General features: G+C 39.3%; 3 protein-coding genes and 1 non-coding gene across 4 annotated transcripts in view; 3 read left to right on the top strand and 1 right to left on the bottom strand.

Annotated features, from left to right (window-relative positions):
* The first annotated feature begins 23 nt into the window (after positions 1–23).
* Positions 24–1,515, top strand: LOC111596218 (dolichyl-phosphate beta-glucosyltransferase). Its single transcript, XM_023310335.2, has 4 exons — positions 24–225; positions 297–471; positions 537–933; positions 994–1,515. Exons 1-4 carry the CDS (start codon positions 160–162, stop codon positions 1,334–1,336), a joined length of 981 nt encoding a protein of 326 aa, XP_023166103.2. The 5' UTR covers positions 24–159; the 3' UTR covers positions 1,337–1,515.
* Positions 1,516–2,871: 1,356 nt separating this feature from the next.
* On the top strand, positions 2,872–4,363 carry LOC115483203 (dolichyl-phosphate beta-glucosyltransferase-like). Its single transcript, XM_030224435.1, has 4 exons — positions 2,872–3,073; positions 3,145–3,319; positions 3,385–3,781; positions 3,842–4,363. Exons 1-4 carry the CDS (start codon positions 3,008–3,010, stop codon positions 4,182–4,184), a joined length of 981 nt encoding a protein of 326 aa, XP_030080295.1. The 5' UTR covers positions 2,872–3,007; the 3' UTR covers positions 4,185–4,363.
* A 296-nt stretch (positions 4,364–4,659) lies between these two features.
* LOC111596216 (tyrosine-protein kinase Btk29A) overlaps positions 4,660–23,711 on the top strand; it is a 58,062-nt gene continuing 39,010 nt past the window's right edge. The window contains exons 1-2 of the mRNA XM_023310330.2: positions 4,660–5,176; positions 7,840–8,130. Of these exons, the coding sequence (XP_023166098.1) occupies positions 7,882–8,130 (249 nt within the window). The 5' untranslated portion in view covers positions 4,660–5,176; positions 7,840–7,881. The remainder of the gene's footprint in view (positions 5,177–7,839; positions 8,131–23,711) is intronic.
* On the bottom strand, positions 19,347–19,419 carry Trnak-uuu. Its single transcript has one exon. It is a non-coding gene; the product is annotated as a tRNA-Lys (tRNA).

Here is a 23,711-nt window from a genome sequence, read left to right as displayed (position 1 = left end):
TCGATAACGTTTGTTGACGGTCGTCATATTGTTATCAGCAGCAGCTAACGCAAAGTCGGCATAAAATACGTGGCTTTTTATCCGTTTTTTCTGATCATTCAAAAAGTAATGTTCTGCCATAGATAGCTATTAGCTTAATGAACATAACAAGCTAACAATATGTTAATTGAACTGCTGCAAGTGGGCTGTTATCTGTTGGGAGGTGTCGCTACAGCTGCCTCGCTGGTATGTAAATATTTGCGATTATTGTTAATCGGCTTGTGATTAATATATATTTGATTTTTATGTTTTTGCAGACGATAATGGTCTTGTTGTATAAATCAAAGCCTTTTCCAATTATAACACGCCACAAGGATGAGAAAAGCTTTTTGGATACTGACACAATTAAAAACATTGAATTTCCCAGTTTAGATGACTCGCCCACCTTGGAGTTGAGCGTCATTGTGCCGGCTTACAATGAGGAGCAGCGATGTAGGTTTGCCCATATTCGATAAATGACTGTCATGACTAATTATCACATGATATTGTTTCGATAGTGCCCGCTATGCTAGATGAGTGCATGGCATTTCTGGATCAGAAGTCTAAAGAACAAGCGCAGTTCAGCTACGAGGTGATTGTGGTTAGCGATGGCAGCAGTGACTCGACTGTCTCTGTGGCTCTCCAATACTCAAAGAAACATGGCGCTGATAAGTTTCGTGTTCTGGAGCTGGTGGAGAATCGTGGCAAAGGTGGAGCCGTTCGGCTTGGCATGCTAAGTGCACGCGGTCGTCAGCTGCTCTTCGCGGACGCGGATGGAGCAACCAAATTTGCAGACTATGAGAAACTTGCGGAGGCTTTGGTCAGCTTGGCACCTGAATGGCGACACGATGGCATCGCCATTGGCTCAAGGGCTCACCTGGAAGATGAGTCCATTGCCAAACGCAGCTTTTTCCGGTAAGGCAAAAGTCAGCGACCTGTAAAATCCATTGATATATCGTTAAATCCATTGTGTAGTACTATATTGATGCATGGCTTCCATACGCTCGTCTGGATATTTGCGGTGCGTTCTGTGAGGGACACCCAGTGCGGCTTTAAGCTCTTCACACGTGCCTCGGCCCGTAAGCTGTTTAATAGCTTGCACGTTGAACGGTGGGCTTTCGATGTGGAGCTTCTTTACTTGGCTGAACGTCTGCATCTGCCCATGTCGGAGGTTGCGGTGCGATGGACAGAAATCGATGGCTCGAAACTATCTCCTTTTTGGTCGTGGGTGCAAATGGGCACTGATTTGTTTATGATCTGGCTTCGTTATATGGTGGGTGCTTGGCGCATTGCTGCTAGCGAAAAGAAGAAAAACTAAGTTGAAATATCGAAATTATTGCTAAGGACGCGCATTTAACTTGTAATTGATTTTGTTCGCTAGTAACTTAAACCTTAAAACTTATTAAATTAAGTGCACAGTTTTCGAAAAAGTTTGCATTTGATTTTGGACTTAATTATTTATTTAAGAACTAATTTATGGAAAGCAAGATTATTAAAGCCAACTTTATTTATTATAAAAAATACATTTTGCTTTTAAAGAAATGTTTTCTTTTTAAGTTGATCACTATGATGACAAACAGATTAAGCTAAAACAAAATAACACTCAAATTACTTTTTCAGTTTTTTGTTGCATTACAAAATTAAAATTGTTATCTACCAATTTGAAAATTTTACAACGCCGCGATCGATAATTCAATGCAACACTTAAACCCTATAATGTGGTGGTCGCTCGATAAAATTTGCTTAACGCAGCATCGATATCAGATATCAACACAGGCTACATGGTGTGGCTAATTAATCGATAAGCGTTTCAAAGTTACGACGCGTCGGCGGGTCACAACACATACGAGAAGAATAACAGCGCGCTTAATTCTATATTTTCATCTGCAAATTTGGAGTTATAAATTATGGGCACAAACATCGAAATGACCAGTTGACGAGTTTCATAATTTGCTATTCAATGCAATCACATCGAGAATTCAGACCTTTTCCAGCCGTTCGAAATTGGGGCGTGCCATAGAGAAAGCCCGCATGATATTCGTGGCTATACATATAGCGCATCCAAGTAGGCAAGTCGGGATAATGCTGCAGCGAGGGTCTATAGCGAAATTGTTCACTAATACTTGATGGGTCCAATTGAAAAGTTGCGGCTCGATTTTGAATGTGAAAAGTTCTCCCACATTTGCCTGTAAATGTAGGTTAAATACGCTGCAGCTAGCAAAAGCCAAACAGGACACAAATACGAATAACAAATGCATTGTTTGTATTAAGTTTCACTAGCACAATTTACATTAACATTTTATTGATCAACAAAACAGGCGTCTCTGAAAAATTGTTCAAGTGTGTATCTAGCTGCTAGCTGGCAGACAGCGCAAGCGCAGTAAATGACAGCAAAGATAGACATCAAAACACCTGTTGCGCTAGGTCAGTTTCTAATACTTAAATAGTAAATAATAACATTAATAATATAATCATACATAGAAACCAAGAAAAAATTAAATCTTTGCGCAATTTCAATTCAAATTTAACGAATTATTTATATTTTCATTTTACCACAGTCTGGCAGCCCTATTGCCATAAATATCGATAGGTATGATTGGTCAGTTGACTTTACTTGAACGTATAGTATTAAACAAAGTTATACTATTTTAATGAATATCAAAACTTAATTTTAGTTTTATTTGATAGAAGTAATGCCACATACCGAAAACTTGCAAGACCAAAAATGAAGCTAGGTCTAAACAATTCAAATTCAAGTTAAACAAAAATAGCAGCTTATTATATTAACAGTTCGGCAGCACTGTTGCTATAAGTATCGATACCATTTGTTTCGATAACGTTTGTTGACGGTCGTCATATTGTTATCAGCAGCAGCTAACGCAAAGTCGGCATAAAATACGTGGCTTTTTATCCGTTTTTTCTGATCATTCAAAAAGTAATGTTCTGCCATAGATAGCTATTAGCTTAATGAACATAACAAGCTAACAATATGTTAATTGAACTGCTGCAAGTGGGCTGTTATCTGTTGGGAGGTGTCGCTACAGCTGCCTCGCTGGTATGTAAATATTTGCGATTATTGTTAATCGGCTTGTGATTAATATATATTTGATTTTTATGTTTTTGCAGACGATAATGGTCTTGTTGTATAAATCAAAGCCTTTTCCAATTATAACACGCCACAAGGATGAGAAAAGCTTTTTGGATACTGACACAATTAAAAACATTGAATTTCCCAGTTTAGATGACTCGCCCACCTTGGAGTTGAGCGTCATTGTGCCGGCTTACAATGAGGAGCAGCGATGTAGGTTTGCCCATATTCGATAAATGACTGTCATGACTAATTATCACATGATATTGTTTCGATAGTGCCCGCTATGCTAGATGAGTGCATGGCATTTCTGGATCAGAAGTCTAAAGAACAAGCGCAGTTCAGCTACGAGGTGATTGTGGTTAGCGATGGCAGCAGTGACTCGACTGTCTCTGTGGCTCTCCAATACTCAAAGAAACATGGCGCTGATAAGTTTCGTGTTCTGGAGCTGGTGGAGAATCGTGGCAAAGGTGGAGCCGTTCGGCTTGGCATGCTAAGTGCACGCGGTCGTCAGCTGCTCTTCGCGGACGCGGATGGAGCAACCAAATTTGCAGACTATGAGAAACTTGCGGAGGCTTTGGTCAGCTTGGCACCTGAATGGCGACACGATGGCATCGCCATTGGCTCAAGGGCTCACCTGGAAGATGAGTCCATTGCCAAACGCAGCTTTTTCCGGTAAGGCAAAAGTCAGCGACCTGTAAAATCCATTGATATATCGTTAAATCCATTGTGTAGTACTATATTGATGCATGGCTTCCATACGCTCGTCTGGATATTTGCGGTGCGTTCTGTGAGGGACACCCAGTGCGGCTTTAAGCTCTTCACACGTGCCTCGGCCCGTAAGCTGTTTAATAGCTTGCACGTTGAACGGTGGGCTTTCGATGTGGAGCTTCTTTACTTGGCTGAACGTCTGCATCTGCCCATGTCGGAGGTTGCGGTGCGATGGACAGAAATCGATGGCTCGAAACTATCTCCTTTTTGGTCGTGGGTGCAAATGGGCACTGATTTGTTTATGATCTGGCTTCGTTATATGGTGGGTGCTTGGCGCATTGCTGCTAGCGAAAAGAAGAAAAACTAAGTTGAAATATCGAAATTATTGCTAAGGACGCGCATTTAACTTGTAATTGATTTTGTTCGCTAGTAACTTAAACCTTAAAACTTATTAAATTAAGTGCACAGTTTTCGAAAAAGTTTGCATTTGATTTTGGACTTAATTATTTATTTAAGAACTAATTTATGGAAAGCAAGATTATTAAAGCCAACTTTATTTATTATAAAAAATACATTTTGCTTTTAAAGAAATGTTTTCTTTTTAAGTTGATCACTATGATGACAAACAGATTAAGCTAAAACAAAATAACACTCAAATTACTTTTTCAGTTTTTTGTTGCATTACAAAATTAAAATTGTTATCTACCAATTTGAAAATTTTACAACGCCGCGATCGATAATTCAATGCAACACTTAAACCCTATAATGTGGTGGTCGCTCGATAAAATTTGCTTAACGCAGCATCGATATCAGATATCAACACAGGCTACATGGTGTGGCTAATTAATCGATAAGCGTTTCAAAGTTACGACGCGTCGGCGGGTCACAACACATACGAGAAGAATAACAGCGCGCTTAATATTATTAATATATATTAGTGTTAGAAAATTGAACAATTTTGAGAGCACCTAAACTAGTTGCCATACACATTTCTAGTCAAGCTAAAGTATTAAAGTGCACTTGTTGTTCCACAAGTTCTGCAAATCAAAACGCCGCCTGTTGCGCCTGCCTGTGCATACGTGTGTGTGTAAAGTCCTCATATGTTTGAGCGCGTGTAAGTGTGTGTGAGCACAGCTGAGCCTTCTCCGCGGAATTGTTTATAATATAATTTTTTGCCTGCTACTCGGGCAGAGCAGTATGCAAATGGTGTCAAAGCCGGTCGCGTCGCAGTCATTGTTATCGCTGCCGCTTTGGAGCGTGCGTGCCGCTTAAACGAAAGTGATTTGTTGTTATTAATTTCGTTTGTTGAATGCGCTTCGATCGGTCATTGCTTCAATTGCTCAATCAGCGGCACTTGTGGTAAGTTTGGCACACATATTGACCTCTCTCTCTCTCTCTCTGTCTGCCTTCCCGTTGCTGTCCCGCTGCAGCTCGAATTACATTTATTTTCTTTGTTCTTGTTTGGTTTTTCTTTATATGCCGTATCACCACAATTGATATGTGAGCCGAGCTGAATGCAAAATTAAAATACACAAAACAAACTAGAATTTACGGTTGCGCTTGCTGATAAGAATACCGCCCGTTCGAGCCAATAAGATCTTACGCCAATCAGACCATGTTCTGTCACTTGTCTTTGAGTTGTTTTTTTCTGCTTCTTATATTTGCGTTTTCTTTTTGCTGCAAACCCGTTTTGGCTGCGTTTCGTTAAAAATTCTTTCAAAGGTCGCGCAGAGCGTCAAACGCCAACGCAACACCCGCCCCCGTTAAAAAAAAAATTGCGAGTATCAACAGAAAAATCCAAACTATTGCAAAAAAAAAGTTAATAATAAGCACGAGAGGCATGAAAATTAAGCGCAGCCATTTGCGTGGCGAAATTCAAACTTTGTCGTCTGCAGCTGAATCTTTGCTGTCTGTGTGCGCGTGCGTGCATGTGTGTGTGTGCCATGCCAAGGCCATGGCCACGCCCGCTTTGCCAAAACGCGTTGACTCTTGTCTGCTGTTGTTGTCTGCTGCCACTGCCACTGCTGCTGCCGCTGCTATGCCAAGTCCAGGCAACGTCGCCGTCTGCGTTTGTGTCTTCGCTGCCTGTCCATGCCTTAGGCCAAGATTTATGCGATTTTTGCGCCGTCGCAGTTGCCGTTGCAATCACTTAGCGTTGCCTACTTTATAATACCCTGCAATTTGTTGAATGCAACGGTTATGCCTGATTAAATTTGGTACACTTTTTCACATTTAGCTCATCTAAATGATTCGCTGACTAAGTGAATAATGAACTAAATTTATTTATTTATCCGATATCAAACCAATTTTTTTTTTCATAGGGCATTTTCCAATCGCTCATTGCGGTTTAGTGCTGCGCAAATACTATATGGCTGAGCCTCTCAACGCTCTGCTTGATTAAAGTGCCACGCATGAACGATATGGAAGCGGGGCTGTGGGCGGGGGCAGTGTGAGAGGCGCATGCGTTGTTGCTATTGTTGCTGCTTCATTGTTGCTGTTGTTGTAGCTGTGCATTTGTCGCTTTTGTTTGTTGATTTCCATGCGCAGCCGCACGCTGCTTTTGTTGTTGTTGAAGTGCGATAATTCCATAGCTCCACATATCATGTGTGTGCGTGTGTGTGTGTGTTTATGTTGTTGTAACGATGGGGTATATTGAAATTGTGCTAAGGCATGTAACATGTTACATTGTTCTTATCTTATCTTGAATGTTTATATAATTTAATATTATTGGCTTATTGCAAGAGATATATATTACATTCGTATATTGATCTTTTAAGCATATGTGAGTTTTTGTTAAAAACTACAAACTCTAAGTTTGGAATGTACATAGGTATACATTGGCTTAAATATGTATTAAGAGATATACAGAAAAAAGTAAATATATCCATATTTTATATATATTTATAACCAAATATATAATGACGAAATGTGAGCTATATCTTTCACTATATATCTTGATTGATCAGTTATTGATTTCTTTAATTGTTCACGATCAACAGTTGAACAGTTTGATGGAACATATAGTTCATGAACAGCTGAACAACTCAATAGAACCTGTTGTTCGTGAACCAATATTACGCATCATTCATCAAGCGTATTATTCTAACTCGTTTACTAATCACTGAACTAATTCGTGAACGATATATGTTTGCATGCTGTGTGCATTGTTAAATTGCTCATTTTTTGGTCGTTCATGATCAACAGTTGAGCAGCTAAATATAAGGTATGTCTATGAACTGTTTATGAATCACTTAACAACTCTATAGAACCTATCGTTCATGAGCGCTCAATCTAAAGAAATCAATTTACTGATCACTGAACTAGTTCATTTTGTTAGCTTATATCATTCACTAATGTGCAGGGTATCTATAGTTCTTACTGCCTGTGCACACATACATATCTATACGTGTGCATATTTATTCCAGTTCGCAACTTGGAACTGGTGCCAACGAGCCGTTTGTTTGTGCACACGCTTCGGTGGCAAGAACTGTGGAACTGGTCAAGCGATGATCAGCTTACACTGGGCTAATCCTTTAATCAGTGCTCCGCACAGGCTGCAACTGGTTTTGCTCTCTTACTCAAGGTCAGTTGAAACAACGACCAGATGCACTATATACATATATACACTTATATATATGCTCACTGATAGTTATACATAGAGATATTCCAGTGTCTAGTCGGTTGGCTTATTAATTGGCCATTTAATCGCTCGATTTGGTCCAGCAAAAGGTCTGTCGTTCGCTGCTTGTTCTTGGCTGGATCTCTGATTGATGCCTGCTGGGCCGTTGCTGCTGTAACGCCCACAGCAATTAGCCGAGCTACTCGATTTGGCCACGGTCAATGGCATAAGATTCGCACGCCCACGGATCGTGTATTTTGTATTTGTGTTTGTTTTGCTGTGCTCAACTGATTTATGTGACGAGGCGTTGTCGCTTGTAAACCGAACAATTTTGGCCATATTATTAACATGTCTTTATGGCTTACTGATTTCGCAACTCTTTTTTTTTCCACTCTTTTCACAGATACTATACTCTCCCTCTCTCTTTCTCTCTTCATTAACCAAGATGCTGGGCAGCAAAATGCAGCGCAGCTCGCATGGCAGCATGAAATCGTCGCTGTCGCTGCGCTCCAGCAGCAAGTCCTTTCAGGCCAAGATGGATAAAATGTCGGAGCATCTGTACGATATTGTCAAGAGCGGATCCATGGTGAAGCGAGCCCAAAATAAAAAGCGTTTCACTCCAGTCAACTATAAACATCGCTGGTTCGAGCTAACGAAGCGTACGTTCTGCTACTACGATGTCGAAAATGTCGAGGTGAGTGAAGAATCGGGGGTATATATTTTAGAAATACATAAAGCATTTGTTAGATAATATAAATATAATTTTAAATATTTTTATATAATTATTATAATTATTCTATATATATTTTTAATTCTAAATAATCTTCAGTATTATCCTACATACTTTTAGAAAAATATACTTTAGAAAAATATCTTCCAATATATATATTTTATTCGTGAAAATCTATATGAATTTCTGAAGTTTTTCCATATGCATTTCATCAGTTTTTCTTATGATTCTGCACGACGATTACAGAGTATTTTGGAGTTGACCAGCCTTGAATCATAAGTCATAGTTGCATTCAATGCAGGGTATATTAAAGTCGAGCAACTTTGCACATATTTTATTTAATGGAAAATCTATATTTATAAGCCTTACATTGATATATACTAATAGATATTTACTAATAATATATCTCTCTATAGATATATCTATATATACTAATAGATATATCTCTCTATATTAATGGTCTTTGCTTAACTTACTTTGCCGGGTATATTATAGTCAAACAACCTTGTTGTAAACCTAGTAACTAATGCAAGATCTACATAGATTGTCAAAGGCAACAATACATCAATTTTTGTACATAATATCTCTATATAAACGCTGTCTCGCTCCAGCAGCAATTGCTCTGCCTTCGCTTGGGCAGGGTATATTAAAGTCGAGCAATTTGCAGTTAGGATCTGGCCTATAATTTTATAGAAAATATCTTTATATAAGCGCTGTCTCGCTAAAACAAACGCTGCGCTTCTTTTGTTTATCTCAGACAAGGGCGCAACTGGAAGGGGGGCAGATAGCGTGTGTGGGGGGTTGGGGATTGGGGGGTTGGACTGGCCATTATTCATGTTTAAGTGGGTGTCTCGGCTTGTTGTCATGGCTTCGTCATTTATTGCGTCGTTATTGCAGCACCTCCAACTGTATTGCGTTGCAGATAGGCGCAGCTGGTGGGGATGTATAGCTAGCTAGGGGTAGCTGTGTACAAGTGTGTGCGTGTGTGTGGGGGTGTTTGCGTGCGTGCGTGCGAGCGTTGATTGTGAATGGGAGCACAGCTGCCCGACCGGTCGCTTCGCTTGCGTTTCGTTTCAAAACAAATGCGACAATCGGCAGTCGGCGAAAAACATTCGGCGCTATTCGCCTTGGGTCGTGCCTGATGTCCTTCCAGTCTCCACGGGGACCTTTGTGGTTGGGCATCAAACACACCCTGCTGCTCAGCCAGCTGTTCGGCTTCCAGTGCCGGCAAATAGAGCCGAACGGAGACACACCCCCTTTCAGCAGTTGTGTAGAGTCAAAACGTCGTTTGTTGGACGCAATTCCAATTGGAAAACGCGCCAGCCGCGCTAGCATATCCTCACGAAGTTCACTAACTTCTGGGCTCTGGAGTTTTTGGCTTTGCTTCGTCGCGTACGGAAGTCTCTCTTAACTAGTTTCGTTGACTTGAGTTGCCAAAATACAAAAAAAAATAAAGTAAAATATTTATTTAAATAAATATTTATATTATTATTATATTTAATAAATTATTAAATTTCGCACTTGAGGCGAATCGTATTTGTTTGGCTCGTGCACGCCCACCCTGCGGAACATATTTGGCGTCGTGGTTTTTTCCGGCTTATTCAAAACCACCCTTAGTCGAAAATAGATATATTTTGTTAGCCGTGCCGCATTTCCAATAACTGTAATCAAAAAGTTTCAAACTTCTGTGCATTTGTGTGTGTGTGTGCGTGCGAGTGTGTCTTTAACATATGCCAAATACTGTGGGGCATTCGTAAATTTGAAGTACTCCATAAATATCGAAGCAAAATATACAAATTTAACTTACTTCAAAAAAAAAGGGCAAACACGCGGACCCCACCCAAAGGCCGAAAGTTTTTCAAGTGTAGCGACTGTGTTTTTTCCTTAGCTGTCCAGCAAACGCTCTCTCTTTCGCTCGCTTGCTGTCTCGCTCTATCGCTTGTTGTTGTTGCCGCACCCCTTGGGCTACGAGAAATACAACAAAAAAAAAGAAACACTTAAAAGGATTATCCCCACGTCGAGCCTTAGGTAAGTTAACCTACAAGCTCTTAAGTTTAGTTTTTTAATTGATTTAGTTGAGCAGCAAGAAGCATAAATTGATTAGCATGGCCTGGCCCTAAAGTCCCTAATGTGTTTAGGCTTGTGCATAACGGGCACTCGCATCATTTTATCATTCACAATGCCCCAAGAACTATGTGAACTGAGCTCGGAGCGTAGCAATTGTATTGAAACTTGGCAGAGCTGCGTCTTATCGCTGCAGTTTATATTTATATGAAACTCAGACACAGATCGTCACACTATATCTAGGAAACATTATTGGCGAGTTTTGTTTTCGTTCAGTTGCTTCAAATCTTCAACAAATTCTTGCTACATCCTGTTTATATAACAACTAGCTGACTTTTATATCAATATTTTAGAAAAATTATATATATATTTTTTATAGAATATAGAGCTGTTATAGGAACAGTCGCTTGAGATCTGCTTCAAAATCAACAACAATATGTCAGGGTTTTAGCTGACTTCTGCATCAGCTAAATTTCTTTATTTTGAATATATATATATAATATTTATAATTTTTTTATTTTTTTTTTGCTATAGAAACAATTGTTTAGGAACTGAGGTTTAGGAACTGTTTAGTTAGCTCAATGCTGCGAGACTAAGGATTTTCCAAATCAAAATAATCATAACGTAAATACGATTTGAAATTTTTCACTAAATTCTATATATATTATATTTTAAATTATACGTTTGTATAATATAGATGTTGTAACGATCGTTTCTACAAGCAGTCTTTACTAATAATATTTTTTTAATTATTAATAAATCTAATTTATGTAAAATAATATAATTCTCTATATATTACTAGATATCAAAGGTAATTTCTAAATAACAGCGGCTTTTTATATAAGCTAATATATATTATTATTATATATATATTACCTATAATGTCTATATACACATATATAGCATTCTATATATTTTTTAAAATATCTTGTTAAAGAAATCACTTGGACCCCCGCTTCACCTCGTCGCCGTTTTAACTGCAGTCGCGTGTTTCTTGTGAAATTGGCGCCAAAGCGAAAATGTTTTTTGATAAGCTTTAGCAGCGAGCAACCAGCTTGAGACAATGACAGATGTCGCCTTTATAAAGAGGGGCCTCCAAATGAGTGTATAGCATGTCTACCTGGCCCACATGTTGCGGCCAATTTGACAGCCGCTGCGGTTGGCCAAAAGGGTGCAATTTTGAATGGAGACTCAGAGCTTACGGTAGTTTTGCCACCTCATATTTTAAGCACAATTACAGTTAACTTGTCGCATTGGTCATCCTAAAGTATATGTCAGTTAAGGTTAATGTTAAAGTAAAAGTTATTTTGTGCTTGAAATTGCTTTAGAATGTCAACCTATGAAATTTAGTTTATTAAAGTAAATTTTATGATAGACTTTTCATTTGAGAAATTTTGTTTTTGATAATTTTTTGTCTCTTACTATAATATCTCCTGCATACCTATTATATTGTAGAGCATTTATAGTCTTTACTACTTAACCAACTGCTGCTTTGCTGACTAATTCAGTTAGCACTTTTGGCCATTTACATATGCCCATTACATATCAATTGAACAGCGCCCTCTATTATGGCCATAAACCGGGCTTGAACTGGTCGCAAAGTGGTGCCAAGCCCTTTCAATAAACACTTGTAACAATTATGAATCATAATCAAAAAGGTAACAATACGCTCGGTGCTCGGTACATGGTCTAAAAGCGTTTGTCATGCCAATGCTGGCTGCAAACCTGTTGGCTGACCAGCACCAGCTCTTAGCTGCCTTGTCTACATGCTTTGCCTATTAACGGTATAGTGATTGTATAGGCTCAGTATGATTCATAATATATATAGCGCACATCATCAGATGCACTCGCTTTGCGGTGGGTCTTCTTGGCTGCCTTGATGCCTTCAGCATGCGCAATGAGCCACCTTTTATGTGTCTAGTGAGCTGCCAAAGCCGTTGCGGCCGTTGCCTTAAGCTTCAAGCCAGCAACTGTCTTTGCTTTTGTCTGCGACATTCCCCACCTGTCACCTACTCTATCTCTTTCTATGCCCACTCCACGCTTCCCTCCAGACGACGCTTTGTCTGCACCGGATAAAGGGGTCGTCTAGGGGAAGGGGTTGCTCAGCTTGCTATGCAGTGAGAAAAAAACTTTGATAACTTTTAAATTTTTGCTTAAATTAAATTTTATTAATATTAATATTAAATTTTGTTTAACATATTATATATATTTATAATAAAATGCAATAATTTTCAATTTTGTTTGCAATTTCAAATTAAAAAAATAAATTTTACTTTGCTAAGAACTGTGGCGCCGCGGCAAGGCGTCTGCTTGTCAAGCGAGTTGTTCCGGGTTCAACTCCAGTCGCAGGCTTCTTTAATATAATTTAATTTTATTTTATTTTTTATTTTTTTATTAATCTTAGTAACAAGTTACTATATTAATGAAGTTACTAAATCTTTTCTTACTGTGTAACGCATTATTACGCCTGTGAAATAAACATTGCTCAGCTACCTGTCTGTCAGCTTTACCGCCCCGCCCCCTAAGCAACGCCTCTTGTCTGCCTTTAGGCTGAGCGGCAGGACGTGTATGCCTTACGACGACTTTGAGTTATTGCATATTGCAGACATCTCCAATAGCTGGTTTGTTAAAGGTGTACGAACGAAAGAAGGCTAAAACAGCTGAGCCAAATAGTCCAATCAGAGCACGTGTCCAATTGGAGTTAGGGTCACTAAATACGATTTAAGGCTCTGCATAAACAATCATTTAATTGGAATTATGTTTAAAATTAAAACGCCTTTCTATTGAAATCGAGATTTTCGCCTTGTTGCTTTTATTCGCTTTATCGCTTCAGCTATTTCCGCTGTTGTATTATTTTGCTTTTGGTTAGACCGTTTATTTGATGCTCACGCGCCGCAATAAAAGCTGGAAACAAACCCAATAATTAGAAATCAAAGCCGGTTCCCAAGCACACATACACGCACACACACACTGGCACACTCACCAAACTTGTCTACTTTCGTATTCCAAAATGTTATCACGGATGGTCAAAACCGCAGCGCTGCGTGGCTATAAGATTTGTGTTTCTATTCATTGACAAAATGTGCAAAGCGAGTTGAAAGCTTATGCTGAAGTGAATGTAACGGACGGGAGACATGACTGACTCTATGGCAGATGTGATTATATATATATAATCAAGCTAATTTTTGAAGCTTGAGTTATGAAATTTGGTTTCTTGATTACCCTGAAATCGATAAATATCGATATCAATCTGCATTTATTGCATATTTTTGAAGCTTGAACTATGAAATTTGATTCAGTTTCAATTAAAGCTTAAATACTACTCGACTTTTGCCATATCCAGACAGAAAATTGTGCTCATATATACACATAAGTAATAGCTTGAATTATAGTAACCCTTGTCAGGGTATCTTCTAGTCGTTCACTTCCGAATAGAGCAGTCTTGCTTGTTTTTTCTTTATTTTTGGTGTGCTGCTGCTTTTCTGGCCCGTTTGCTTTGGTCTCTGATGATTGATCTTATCGCAACGGCGCGTGAGTCATCATAAAAAGAAAAACATAAATGAAATACAAAACGAGAACAACATCTTCTTCAGCAGTTGTTAGCTGCTTTTATTTTTTTGTTTATACTTTATGGCCCGGACAGGGATTTAGGTTCATAACTCAAGGCGGCTGCTTTTATAAGCTGCTGCGAGTCCGAGGCTTTACTGTACAGCCGTGGGTCGCGCGCAACTGGCCCACCGCAAAGGCCGTTGTACAATGGCACAAACTGGCAAATTTCTTGATAGAAAATTTAAATTTATATGATACTTCCTGTAGTTATAATTCGCAATGAGTTAAAGCTCCGCTGCAACTAAAGAGCGGTATATATTTAGGCAAGGTTTATTATGTTAGATATATTTTATAAATATTCTGTATGCTATTTAATGTGCAATAAAAATTATAAATCTTGTAACTAACAATTTTTACTAAAAATCCATTCGACTCTTCCACAGTACTTTGACATCAATTTCGTTTTATACATTTATATAAAAAATTTCCTGGTAAAGTGCATAACTGTAAATGAAAACAATTGTACAGACAGGCATAAAAAATTAAGATAATAAATTATGTGCGAACTTGACTTGACTTGACTTGACTAATTTTTCGAATTTAATGTAAAAATTTCACCAAATCAAAAATTCCACTGAATCTGTCATGCACACACACACAGGCACACATCGTACCGTAACTGCAACTTCTCCTGCGTTGCATAGGTTGGATATAAGTGAATGATTCAATCACTTTGGCATCCGCCCCATATCCGGTTAACGTTACAGTAAAGAGTCTGCCCCAAGTTGTGGCAACAGCCAATTTTTTTCGTTAAAGGGGGCGGGCCGTTGCGCACTCATCACTCAGGAATGGGCCAGGGACTAAAGCTTCTGCCAAATAGTAGGAGCTTGGACATGGGTTGGGGCAGCGAACGGACAGGTCGCTGCAGCCGGGGGCGTTTCTTGTGTGCTCTACTGGTTGGCTGCTAGCTTTTTTTTTTTTTTTTTTTTTTTTTTTTTTTTTCGTTTTTATTTCTTTATTTTGTTGCAGCTTATTGTCTTAGACTCTATAGCGCATTTAGCTCTAAACCTTAACTAATGGGAGGGCAGATATGCCAATTATTCTGCACTTGTAGCTACTATCTTAATTAGTTCTAATATTGTCTAGAGGATGCAATCTCTTCAGTCTTCGCCTATTGTTGTTTATAGCCAGGTTGCTTGCGAGATGGTTAGGATGCGCTGCAAGTCTGTCCGCGTATCTTGAACTGTGTCGCCCAATGAGTTCAGCAACTGTGGGAATTGCTAAATCCCTATGTAAGACTGAGTTTCTTACAAACCAGCTGGCTCCAGTCCATCTGCGTAGTGCTTTATTCTGCAGGGTCTGAATTTTGTTCCTTGTAGTCTTCGCCGAGGAGCCCCATAGAGAGATACCATATACGAAGGTTGGGACAACTATTGCCTTGTAGATGGCGGCCTTGCTGCTGTAAGACAACTTGCTTGAAGCTCTCAGCATCCAGTCGAGGGTTTTTAGCTTGCTTTTGCATTTTGAGGTTACTTGACTTATGTGCGCTTTAAAAGTCAGCCTTCTGTCAAGAGTGATACCAAGGTACTTTACTTTTGAGGCTTTGGGAATAGTGGGCCCCAATGCAACGCTTGGGCAATCTCCTCTTCTAGTGGCGAAGGTAGTATGTACAGACTTTTGTGCATTAATGGTGATACACCACCGTTTTGCCCAGCGTCCGAAAGAGTCCAGATATTTTTGTAGTGAGTCTGAAGCTTCTTGCGCAGATACGTGACGTGATAAGATGGCGGTGTCATCTGCATAGGTCGCTATGAGTACTGCATCTGTACTTCCTATATTTGGCTCGGGAGTTGGCATATCTCCTGTGAATAAAGTATAAAGTGTTGGGCCTAGAACACTACCCTGTGGTACTCCAGCCATAATTGGTCTAGTCAAGGATACTGTTTGCCCCCTTGACACTTGGAAGGTTCTTCCAATAAGGTATGAGGATAGCAACGCGAAAAATGGGGCTGGAAGGGTGGTCCTCACTTTCTGCAGCAGTCCCAGGTGCCAAACTCGATCAAACGCCTGTTTGATGTCTAAAAAGACGGCAGAGCAGTACATCTTTTCTTCAAAGGCTCCAAGGATATGGTGCACAACTCTGTGAACCTGTTCCGGTGTTCCATGCTGTCTCCTGAAGCCAAACTGATGGTTTGGAATGGCCTCCTGGCGTCCCAGATGTGTCAGTACTCGTTCCAGAAATATTCTTTCGAATATTTTGGAGAGTACTGGCAACAGGCTAATTGGTCTGTACGACTCAATTTCTCCCACGGGTTTGCCAGGCTTAGGAATCATCACAATCACGGCGCGCTTCCAGCAGGCTGGAAAGTGCCGGATGCGGAGCATGGCGTTGTACACCATAGTTATGTAGTCTATGGTGGAGTCAGGCAGTGCTCTAAGGACTCTGCCGTTTATTAGATCATATCCAGGGGATTTTTTTGCCTTCACTCTTCTGATGTGTTCAAGAACCTCTTCTTTTGTACATCCAGTTATCTGGTCTTCAGCTGGGAGGGGCGAGAGAACGATGTCTTCTGTTGCTTCGATTTCTGAGGCCTCTGCGGTAATCACCGGCGTGAATTGGTCTTGAAGGTGGTTTGCAAAAGCCTCAGCTTGAGCTTCGTCTCCAATGTGCCAGGAACCAGAAATGCTCCGAATGGGATGACGTCGTATTGGCTGCCGTTTGAGCTTTCTTGTAAATTTCCATAATTGAAACTCTGCGTCAGTGGGCGATTCAGCTCGTACCAGCGCATCGCTGATACACCTCTTTTGAAGCAGGGCGAGAGCAGCTTTAAGATGCCTCGTGGCTTCGTTGTACATGGATTTGGCATCAGGCGTGCGTAATCTTAACCAGCGTCTCCTGGCCCATCTTTTGTGTATTAGTAGGTGTTGGGCCTCCAAGGTGAGGGGGATGTTGTACGGAGACTGTTGTCTTGTTTGGCAAGATGGTGGGGCGGCTTGGTGCGCAGCTTTGACTATTTCTTCCTGCAGTTTGTTTGCTGCGTAGTCCACGTCTTCAGGAGTGTTAAGTTCCATTTCTATGTGCAAAGAGTAATGGAGCTCGCGCCTAAAGACTCCTAAATCTGATCCTGCTGGCAGTAGTTGTTTCCTAATGGGCAAGGGCTGTGGCTGCGCGTGGATTGTGACTATTAGTGGCAGGTGGTCAGAGGATAGGTCCAAGGATTCTTCAATGGTCAATTGCCGGTCACAGATGCCTTTGTAGACAGCGAAGTCGATTGCCGAGGGCCTGTGTCCATTAATTGGGTAACGGGTGGGGGCTCCAGTCGCCAATATGCTGAATTGTAAGTTTTGAATCGCCTCAAATATGACTTCTCCGCGACGATTCGCACTATTGCTTCCCCAAAATGGGTGCCATCCATTCCAGTCGCCGCCGATGAGGGTCTTATTCAACCTTTGGCCTAGAACCTGTTCCATGTGATGATCACACAGACCAGTGTTTGGCGGAAGATAAATTGACGCAACTTCGATCGCTCCAATAGACGTAGGCAGGGTGATGGCTGAGACCTGCATTGTTGCGTTGCAAATTGGCAGTAAAGGTGTATGCGGTATTGTTGCTCGTATGAGGATTGAGGATCCACCAAAGCAGTTTGCTCCTTCACCATGAGCCTGATAGTGTTCGTATCCGAAAATTTGTGTAGTGGGGCACTCATGAGTTTCTGTTATTAACATTATATCTATGTTTTCTTGTGAGAGAAACGCAGCCAGTTCCTGAGTCTTGTTTCTCAGGCCATTGGCGTTCCAGATACCCACACGTAAAGCCATTATTTGTAGGCAAGCTTGGTTATGATGGCCATTAAACTGTTTAGCATGGTTGCTTGTTGGGATTGTACTTCTCGCATCGCTTTGAGCTCGGCATTAATTGCGTCAAACTGACGTTGTTGTTGCTGAAGCATTTCAGTGAACAAAGTGTCACTTGTGGTATTCTTATTTGACGGTCCACCTCTAGCGGCCTGTGCGTAAGAAACACCACTAATAGGCGTTGCAAAGCTCGTGGCTTGGGTAATGCTCCGGGGCCTTGTAATTTCGGAAGCAGTACTCGGACCCGTAGACGGTGTTTGTGTGGGACTCCTTTTTTGTGCTGGGGATTGCAATTTGCGCAACCGCTTGTATACTTGGCAGCCCTTATAGTTGGCTGGGTGCTGTAACTCACAGTGCACACAAGTTGGTGCCTGGTCCTTTTCGCGGGTGCAGTCTTTGGATGCGTGTTTCCCGGCGCAACGCACACATCTGGGAGCTTTGTGGCAGTAGCGTTGTGTGTGTCCAAATTCTTGACAGCGATGGCATTGTGTCAGGTCGTTGTATCTTCTTGGCAGTTCCACTGTGCAGCGTTGCCTGCAGACAACTCGAATGTCCAAAATTTCTTTGTTGTTGGGGGCCTGAGCCACGTCAACAAAAAATATATTTAGCGGTGTTTTGTCCATACGGCTCAGTGGGTTGTGCACATTTGTAATTGTGTGGCCTTTGGTTTCCAATTCCTTTTTAATTAGTGTTGTATCAGTGCTGGAGTGAAGCCCTTTGAACACGACTCTATATGGTTTGTCCTCCTTAAGCTGGTAGCAGTGGAACTCCAATTCCAGCTTAGTAAAGTGGTCTATAACTCTGCGATAGTCCTCACTGCATTGGGTTAATACACCTATGTTATTCTTCTTTGGCTTAATTACGTATGATTTAGCATCAATTACTTTATCTATTATCTGTTGAAGTAGGGCCACAGACTTGATGTTTGGACACCATATGGGGGGCGGACGAGGTTTCGGAGTAGTTTGCTGGTCGGTCAATACTGGGGCTTCTGGAGCTACAGGTGATTCGCTGTAGTCTTCATCTTCTTCTACGAGCAGTGAAAATCGATTTTCTGATATTAATGCTGCATTGCTGGTGCTTGGTTCGTCGAAGATGAGCCTTTTCTTGATGGTTTTTGGTGAATTTGGCTGTTTACGTTTCGTGTTTTTGTTGTTAGTGATGCCTTGCACGGAGGCGATATCTATTTTTGAGTTTATTGGCATGATGGAGGCTTGCCTATTTGCCATCACAACGTTAAGCTGGGCTTGCATTTCTGCATTTACCTTTACAGCTGTAGCGAGGTTATTGACATTAGATGTCATCGCGGATTGTGCTTTTGAGTGCAGGCGCACTCGCGCCAAGCGACGAAATTTCGTAAATTGCAATTAAAGCAATTGAGTTACGCGGAAGCAAGCGATAAGAAAACGCTGCGTGTGCGGTTTTTGTTGCTGTTGCGTTGAAGAATGCACCGCAAAGTTCTATTTTTAGAACTCTGCAGCAGTAGAGCTTAAGCGAAGGCTGTTCGAATTCACGTCTTTACAGGTCGAACGACTGATCGCGATTGTGGCTGCTAGCTTGGCCGCCTTCTTCCTGTGCTAATTGCGAGCATGTTGCATGCATTTATTTTATGAATGAAATTAAATCTTGGCCGCTGGCATTTTCCCACACACGCATTAAATATAAATAATAAAAAAAAAATTATAAAAGTTAAGAATTAAAAAAAATTGGCTCGCCCGAGCAGGGACTTGAACCCTGGACCCTTGGATTAAAAGTCCAATGCTCTACCGACTGAGCTACCCGGGCAGTTGCAAATTGAGGCGCTGTGACTGCCTAAGAGCAAACCAACAAGAGCGCACTTCGCTCAGGAGAGCAGTGCTGTGTGTGCGAGTGTGCGTGCGGCGAGAGCATTTGTTTTTGTTGCTATCTCGCTCTGCCCTATGCAGGCAAACTAAAAATAGAAGAACCAAGCGAATTGAGTTTGCTTGTGGCTATTGTGTACGTATTCTAAGGTTTAGTTTGCTCGCATGCGATATTTCTGCTTAGAAATTAGCAAACCAAAATGTGCGTCGATATTCGCCGCAAAATAAATGGCATGTGACAATTCCAATTAGAAGTAAAATAAAATATGCAAAAAATAAGAAAATGTAAGAGGAAAAATATTAAAAGAAAAATGTAAAATGTCGTAGGTATATAAATACCAATTTTAATTGCCATAAAAGAATTTATGGAATTTATGTACTTAATTTTATGGCTTTGCACTCGGCGTTTATACTTATCTAAATATCTGTATCTATATAAATATATATGTACGCATGTGTATATCCAGTGAACGACCTCCTTGGTGCAGCGCATGAAATGCATTTATCAAAACATAAAAATAAACACAAATTGCTTCAGAAATAGACAAAGGCAGCGTGCGCTAGCGCGTTTTCTACAGCTGCTTCAGTTGCTGCTGCTTCTTCTTCCAGTAGGGGTCTTCAATATGCAAGTATTTAAACAGGGTTCAATATTGTGGGCAGTCGGACAGCCGGTTCGAACTTTAAATGCCTGTGCGTAGGGGTTTTTTTCCACAGCTGTCGAGCGAAACTCGCTCACTCTTTCAGTGTTTGCCTCTCCGTCTATCTCTATCTTTCGGTCAATTGGTATTTGGGTTTTTCCTATGCAGCCTTTGCCTTTGACCTTATGACTGACAATTTCCTCTACACATTTATAATTCCCTCCTCTTAGCTCATCCATTTACCTTTCAATTATGCTTGCGTCTTCAGCTCCCCTTTCTCCTCCAGCTCCTCCTCCTACGGCTTCTTCGTTTGTGCTCTTTGTCATTTTCCGGCCTTTAACACAAGTTTTCCATATGTTTGTTTAATACGTTTAAAGCGCTTTTTAAGCGTTCAAGTCACGATTTTCATATTTATACGACAGCATTTGTGGTGGTTGGGGGGTTCAGTAAGAAAGAGAGGGGGATGAGGTGTATGGTGAGGGGTGAGGGGCACTACATAGCACACCTTTTTGGGCTGATTGATCAGCTGTGTGTGCGATTGTGTGTCTGTGTGTCCCTCTGATGTTATCTACGCTGCATCTTTGACTTCGATTCACTATTTTTCTCATTATTATTAATATACCCTATACAAAGAGCATGCCTCTTTAGTGATGCCTTGTCTATTTATTATTATTATTTATTATATTATATATTATTATTTAATAATTTGTTTTAATAAAATAAAACATTTGTTTAAATATTTTAGAAAATTCGAACAGTTCCACATATGCCCCATATTTGTCCTTCTCTATATTGATAAAAAAGTTGTGCTTATTTTTGCATATTTTAGATTCTATTTAAAATCAAAAAGCAATATAATATTATTTAAAAAATATTTAAAATTAGTTTAAAAAAATCTTTAACTGGAAATTTTCTATATTTTTTTTGGGAATTTTAGAAGCTGTATAAACTACATTTATTTTAATTCATTTATCATTTATTTATCAATTCAATTTTATATCTTTGCTCAGTTCGGCTAAAGAATTGATTCCCTGTTTAACTTTAGAGTAATGTGCATATAGATCAAATAAAATAATGCCTTCTCTTATTTCATTAATTAATTTATGGTGACTTAGCTAATGATATTTAAATGCGAATTTTAAAGCTAAAAACTAAATATTCCCCAGTCTGACAATCATATTCACCTAACGAGTGACAACTGTATTAGTTGTGCTACATATAGTTCACAAAGTATTTGCCTTATAATAATTTATCTAATTAAATTAAATATATAACAAAAAATATATATATTAAATTGTCAAACTGTTTAACTAGAGTATTCAAACAGTCATAATGCAAATACAATTTTAATTCTATTTTTTTTTTCTAATTTTTTGGGTTTTCAGTTTCTATAAATTTAATTATTGAGTTGCTGAGCGAAGATTTTTTTATTTATTTTTTATTTGTAAATGTTCAGAGGCGTTGCTTATCGTTAGTTTGATCGCCAACGCGCGCTTTTGTTTTTCCCAGAGTGAAAAACTGATGATGATGATCATCATGATGATGTTGATAGATCACCTTGATGATCGTTAGGCGAGCATGCATCCGAAAAAATTCCAGTGAAATCGCAGTTCATGCTTCAACTGCCTTTTCCCAGGAGTAAAACTAAAAATTATAGCGTAGGCTTTCAAACACACAAATGTATATATATCTAGATATATATATGTATAGCTAGATATATGCATTTTATCATGCAAATTTGTATGAAAGCGACTGGCCAAAGGAAGTCATCAAGCGGCCTTCATAGATGCACACAGGAAGAGCCACAGACAAGACAAGACAAGACATGACTCAGCAGCTCAGTTCAGAAGATACCCAAGCGATATACACATGTATGTGTATATATATCTTCTTTTTGAATATGTTTTCAACGCCAAATTAATTACATTGAGAACTGCTCTGCAGTTCTTGGCAAGCCAGCGAAGCATGTCCTTTGATGTGAACTAAGCACGTTGCAGTCGAGCGCTAACGACTGCATAATACTCGCTCACGTCTTACGAGGGAGTCCACAGCTGCAAGGCAGAGTTGTTCCCGATTTGTCACGTCCCCCAAATAATTGTTGATATATCACTGACCGATCTTAATCTTAGCAGTATCTAAAAGAGGGATTAGCAAAGTATAATATATTTGTTTAAAATGTCAGATCTTTAGCTTCTTACAGCTTAAGAAATGTCACCAAACTCATATACTCCTTTAACTTAATGAACGAGTATGAAAAAAAAAAATATCTATATATATATTTATATGCACACACAAACCAGCCCAGGTCAAGTCTAGCTAAAACCCTAACTCAACACAAATTATGCATGTGTGGAAATGCATTTTCTTTTCAGTTGTATTTTCATCGGAAAAGTGCATCTCATTTTGTTGGTTCTACCAGCAAACACATGTGAGAAATAATAAAAGTAAAAGTTTTACTGCTAAATGATAGACTAGCAGCTACGCTATAAAGTGTTGTGTTAGGACAAAGGCCTGGGAAATGGTTTTTCAAATTAAATCAGGTCCCTATATAGTATACTATGCTATAAATACATTTTTCAAAAATCGATATATATCGATAATTATAAAACTTGTGCTAGTGCTATCGGATCAAAGAGGAACTTGAGCAGTAATAATATTTCTTTTGTATTATCTTTCGATATCCAATAAAAGCAACAAATTGATGAACTTATGACGTTTTAAGCTTTATCGATTTTAAGCGATTAATTTTAAAAATAATTAAATTTGAATTTTTCAAAAAATATAAACTATTTTATATTAAATTTACATTATTAAATAAAAATATTAACAACAATTATAAAATATTTGAGGAGCGATAAATATCGAAAGTTATAAACTAATGCGTAAAAAATAAACAAATTAAAGAAGTAAAGAATAAGTAAGCTCTTAGTTATTAAACAAAATAATTTTTTATCGGTTTCAGAAATTTTAAATGTTATCGATTTTTAAAGAAAATTAATTTGATGGAAGTTTTTTTTTTTTTCAAATAATCTTAATGGCAAAGTTATTTATGATAAATATATATTTAAGAACGATTCACAGTTTAAATCTATGTGAGATATGTTTTCAAATAAAGTTGATCAATTTTAATCGATACTCATCGATTTATTTGGGGATTTTACTCTCATTTTATTATCAAAATGGAGTTGCTTATTAATAGATATAATTCCGCTTGCCTTCAATATACCCCACTCTTTAGTGCAGGGCATCCAAATAAACCCAACCCTTATAACCGTAACCCTCACCCACATTTCCTAAATTTTACCATATCCAGTTCCATTTCAGCTGGCAGCGAGCCGTGAAATTGAAATGCCATTAGAAACATTTTCAAGTATCTTAGGTTGCTCCACAAAGTATCTTTGTATCTTTGTAGCTGTATCTGTATCTGAAGTACATTTTTATTACAGTTATAATTTATATGAGACAATTTTTCAATCATGCTGCCCGCTGCATGTGGTCAGCGCTCTCTAAAGACACCCAGGGGCGTATTATCAATCATTGGAGACGTCGTATCGCCTATTCAAGTCTTTTTTTTCTTTCATTATCCATTGTCAATTGG

This window comes from Drosophila hydei, unplaced genomic scaffold (assembly GCF_003285905.1).
Source record: "Drosophila hydei strain 15085-1641.00,03,60 unplaced genomic scaffold, DhydRS2 tig00008114-arrow-pilon, whole genome shotgun sequence".
Taxonomy (NCBI): domain Eukaryota; kingdom Metazoa; phylum Arthropoda; class Insecta; order Diptera; family Drosophilidae; genus Drosophila; species Drosophila hydei.
The sequence above is the reverse complement of the archived record's forward strand: the minus strand, read 5'-3'. Positions and strand labels throughout refer to the sequence as shown.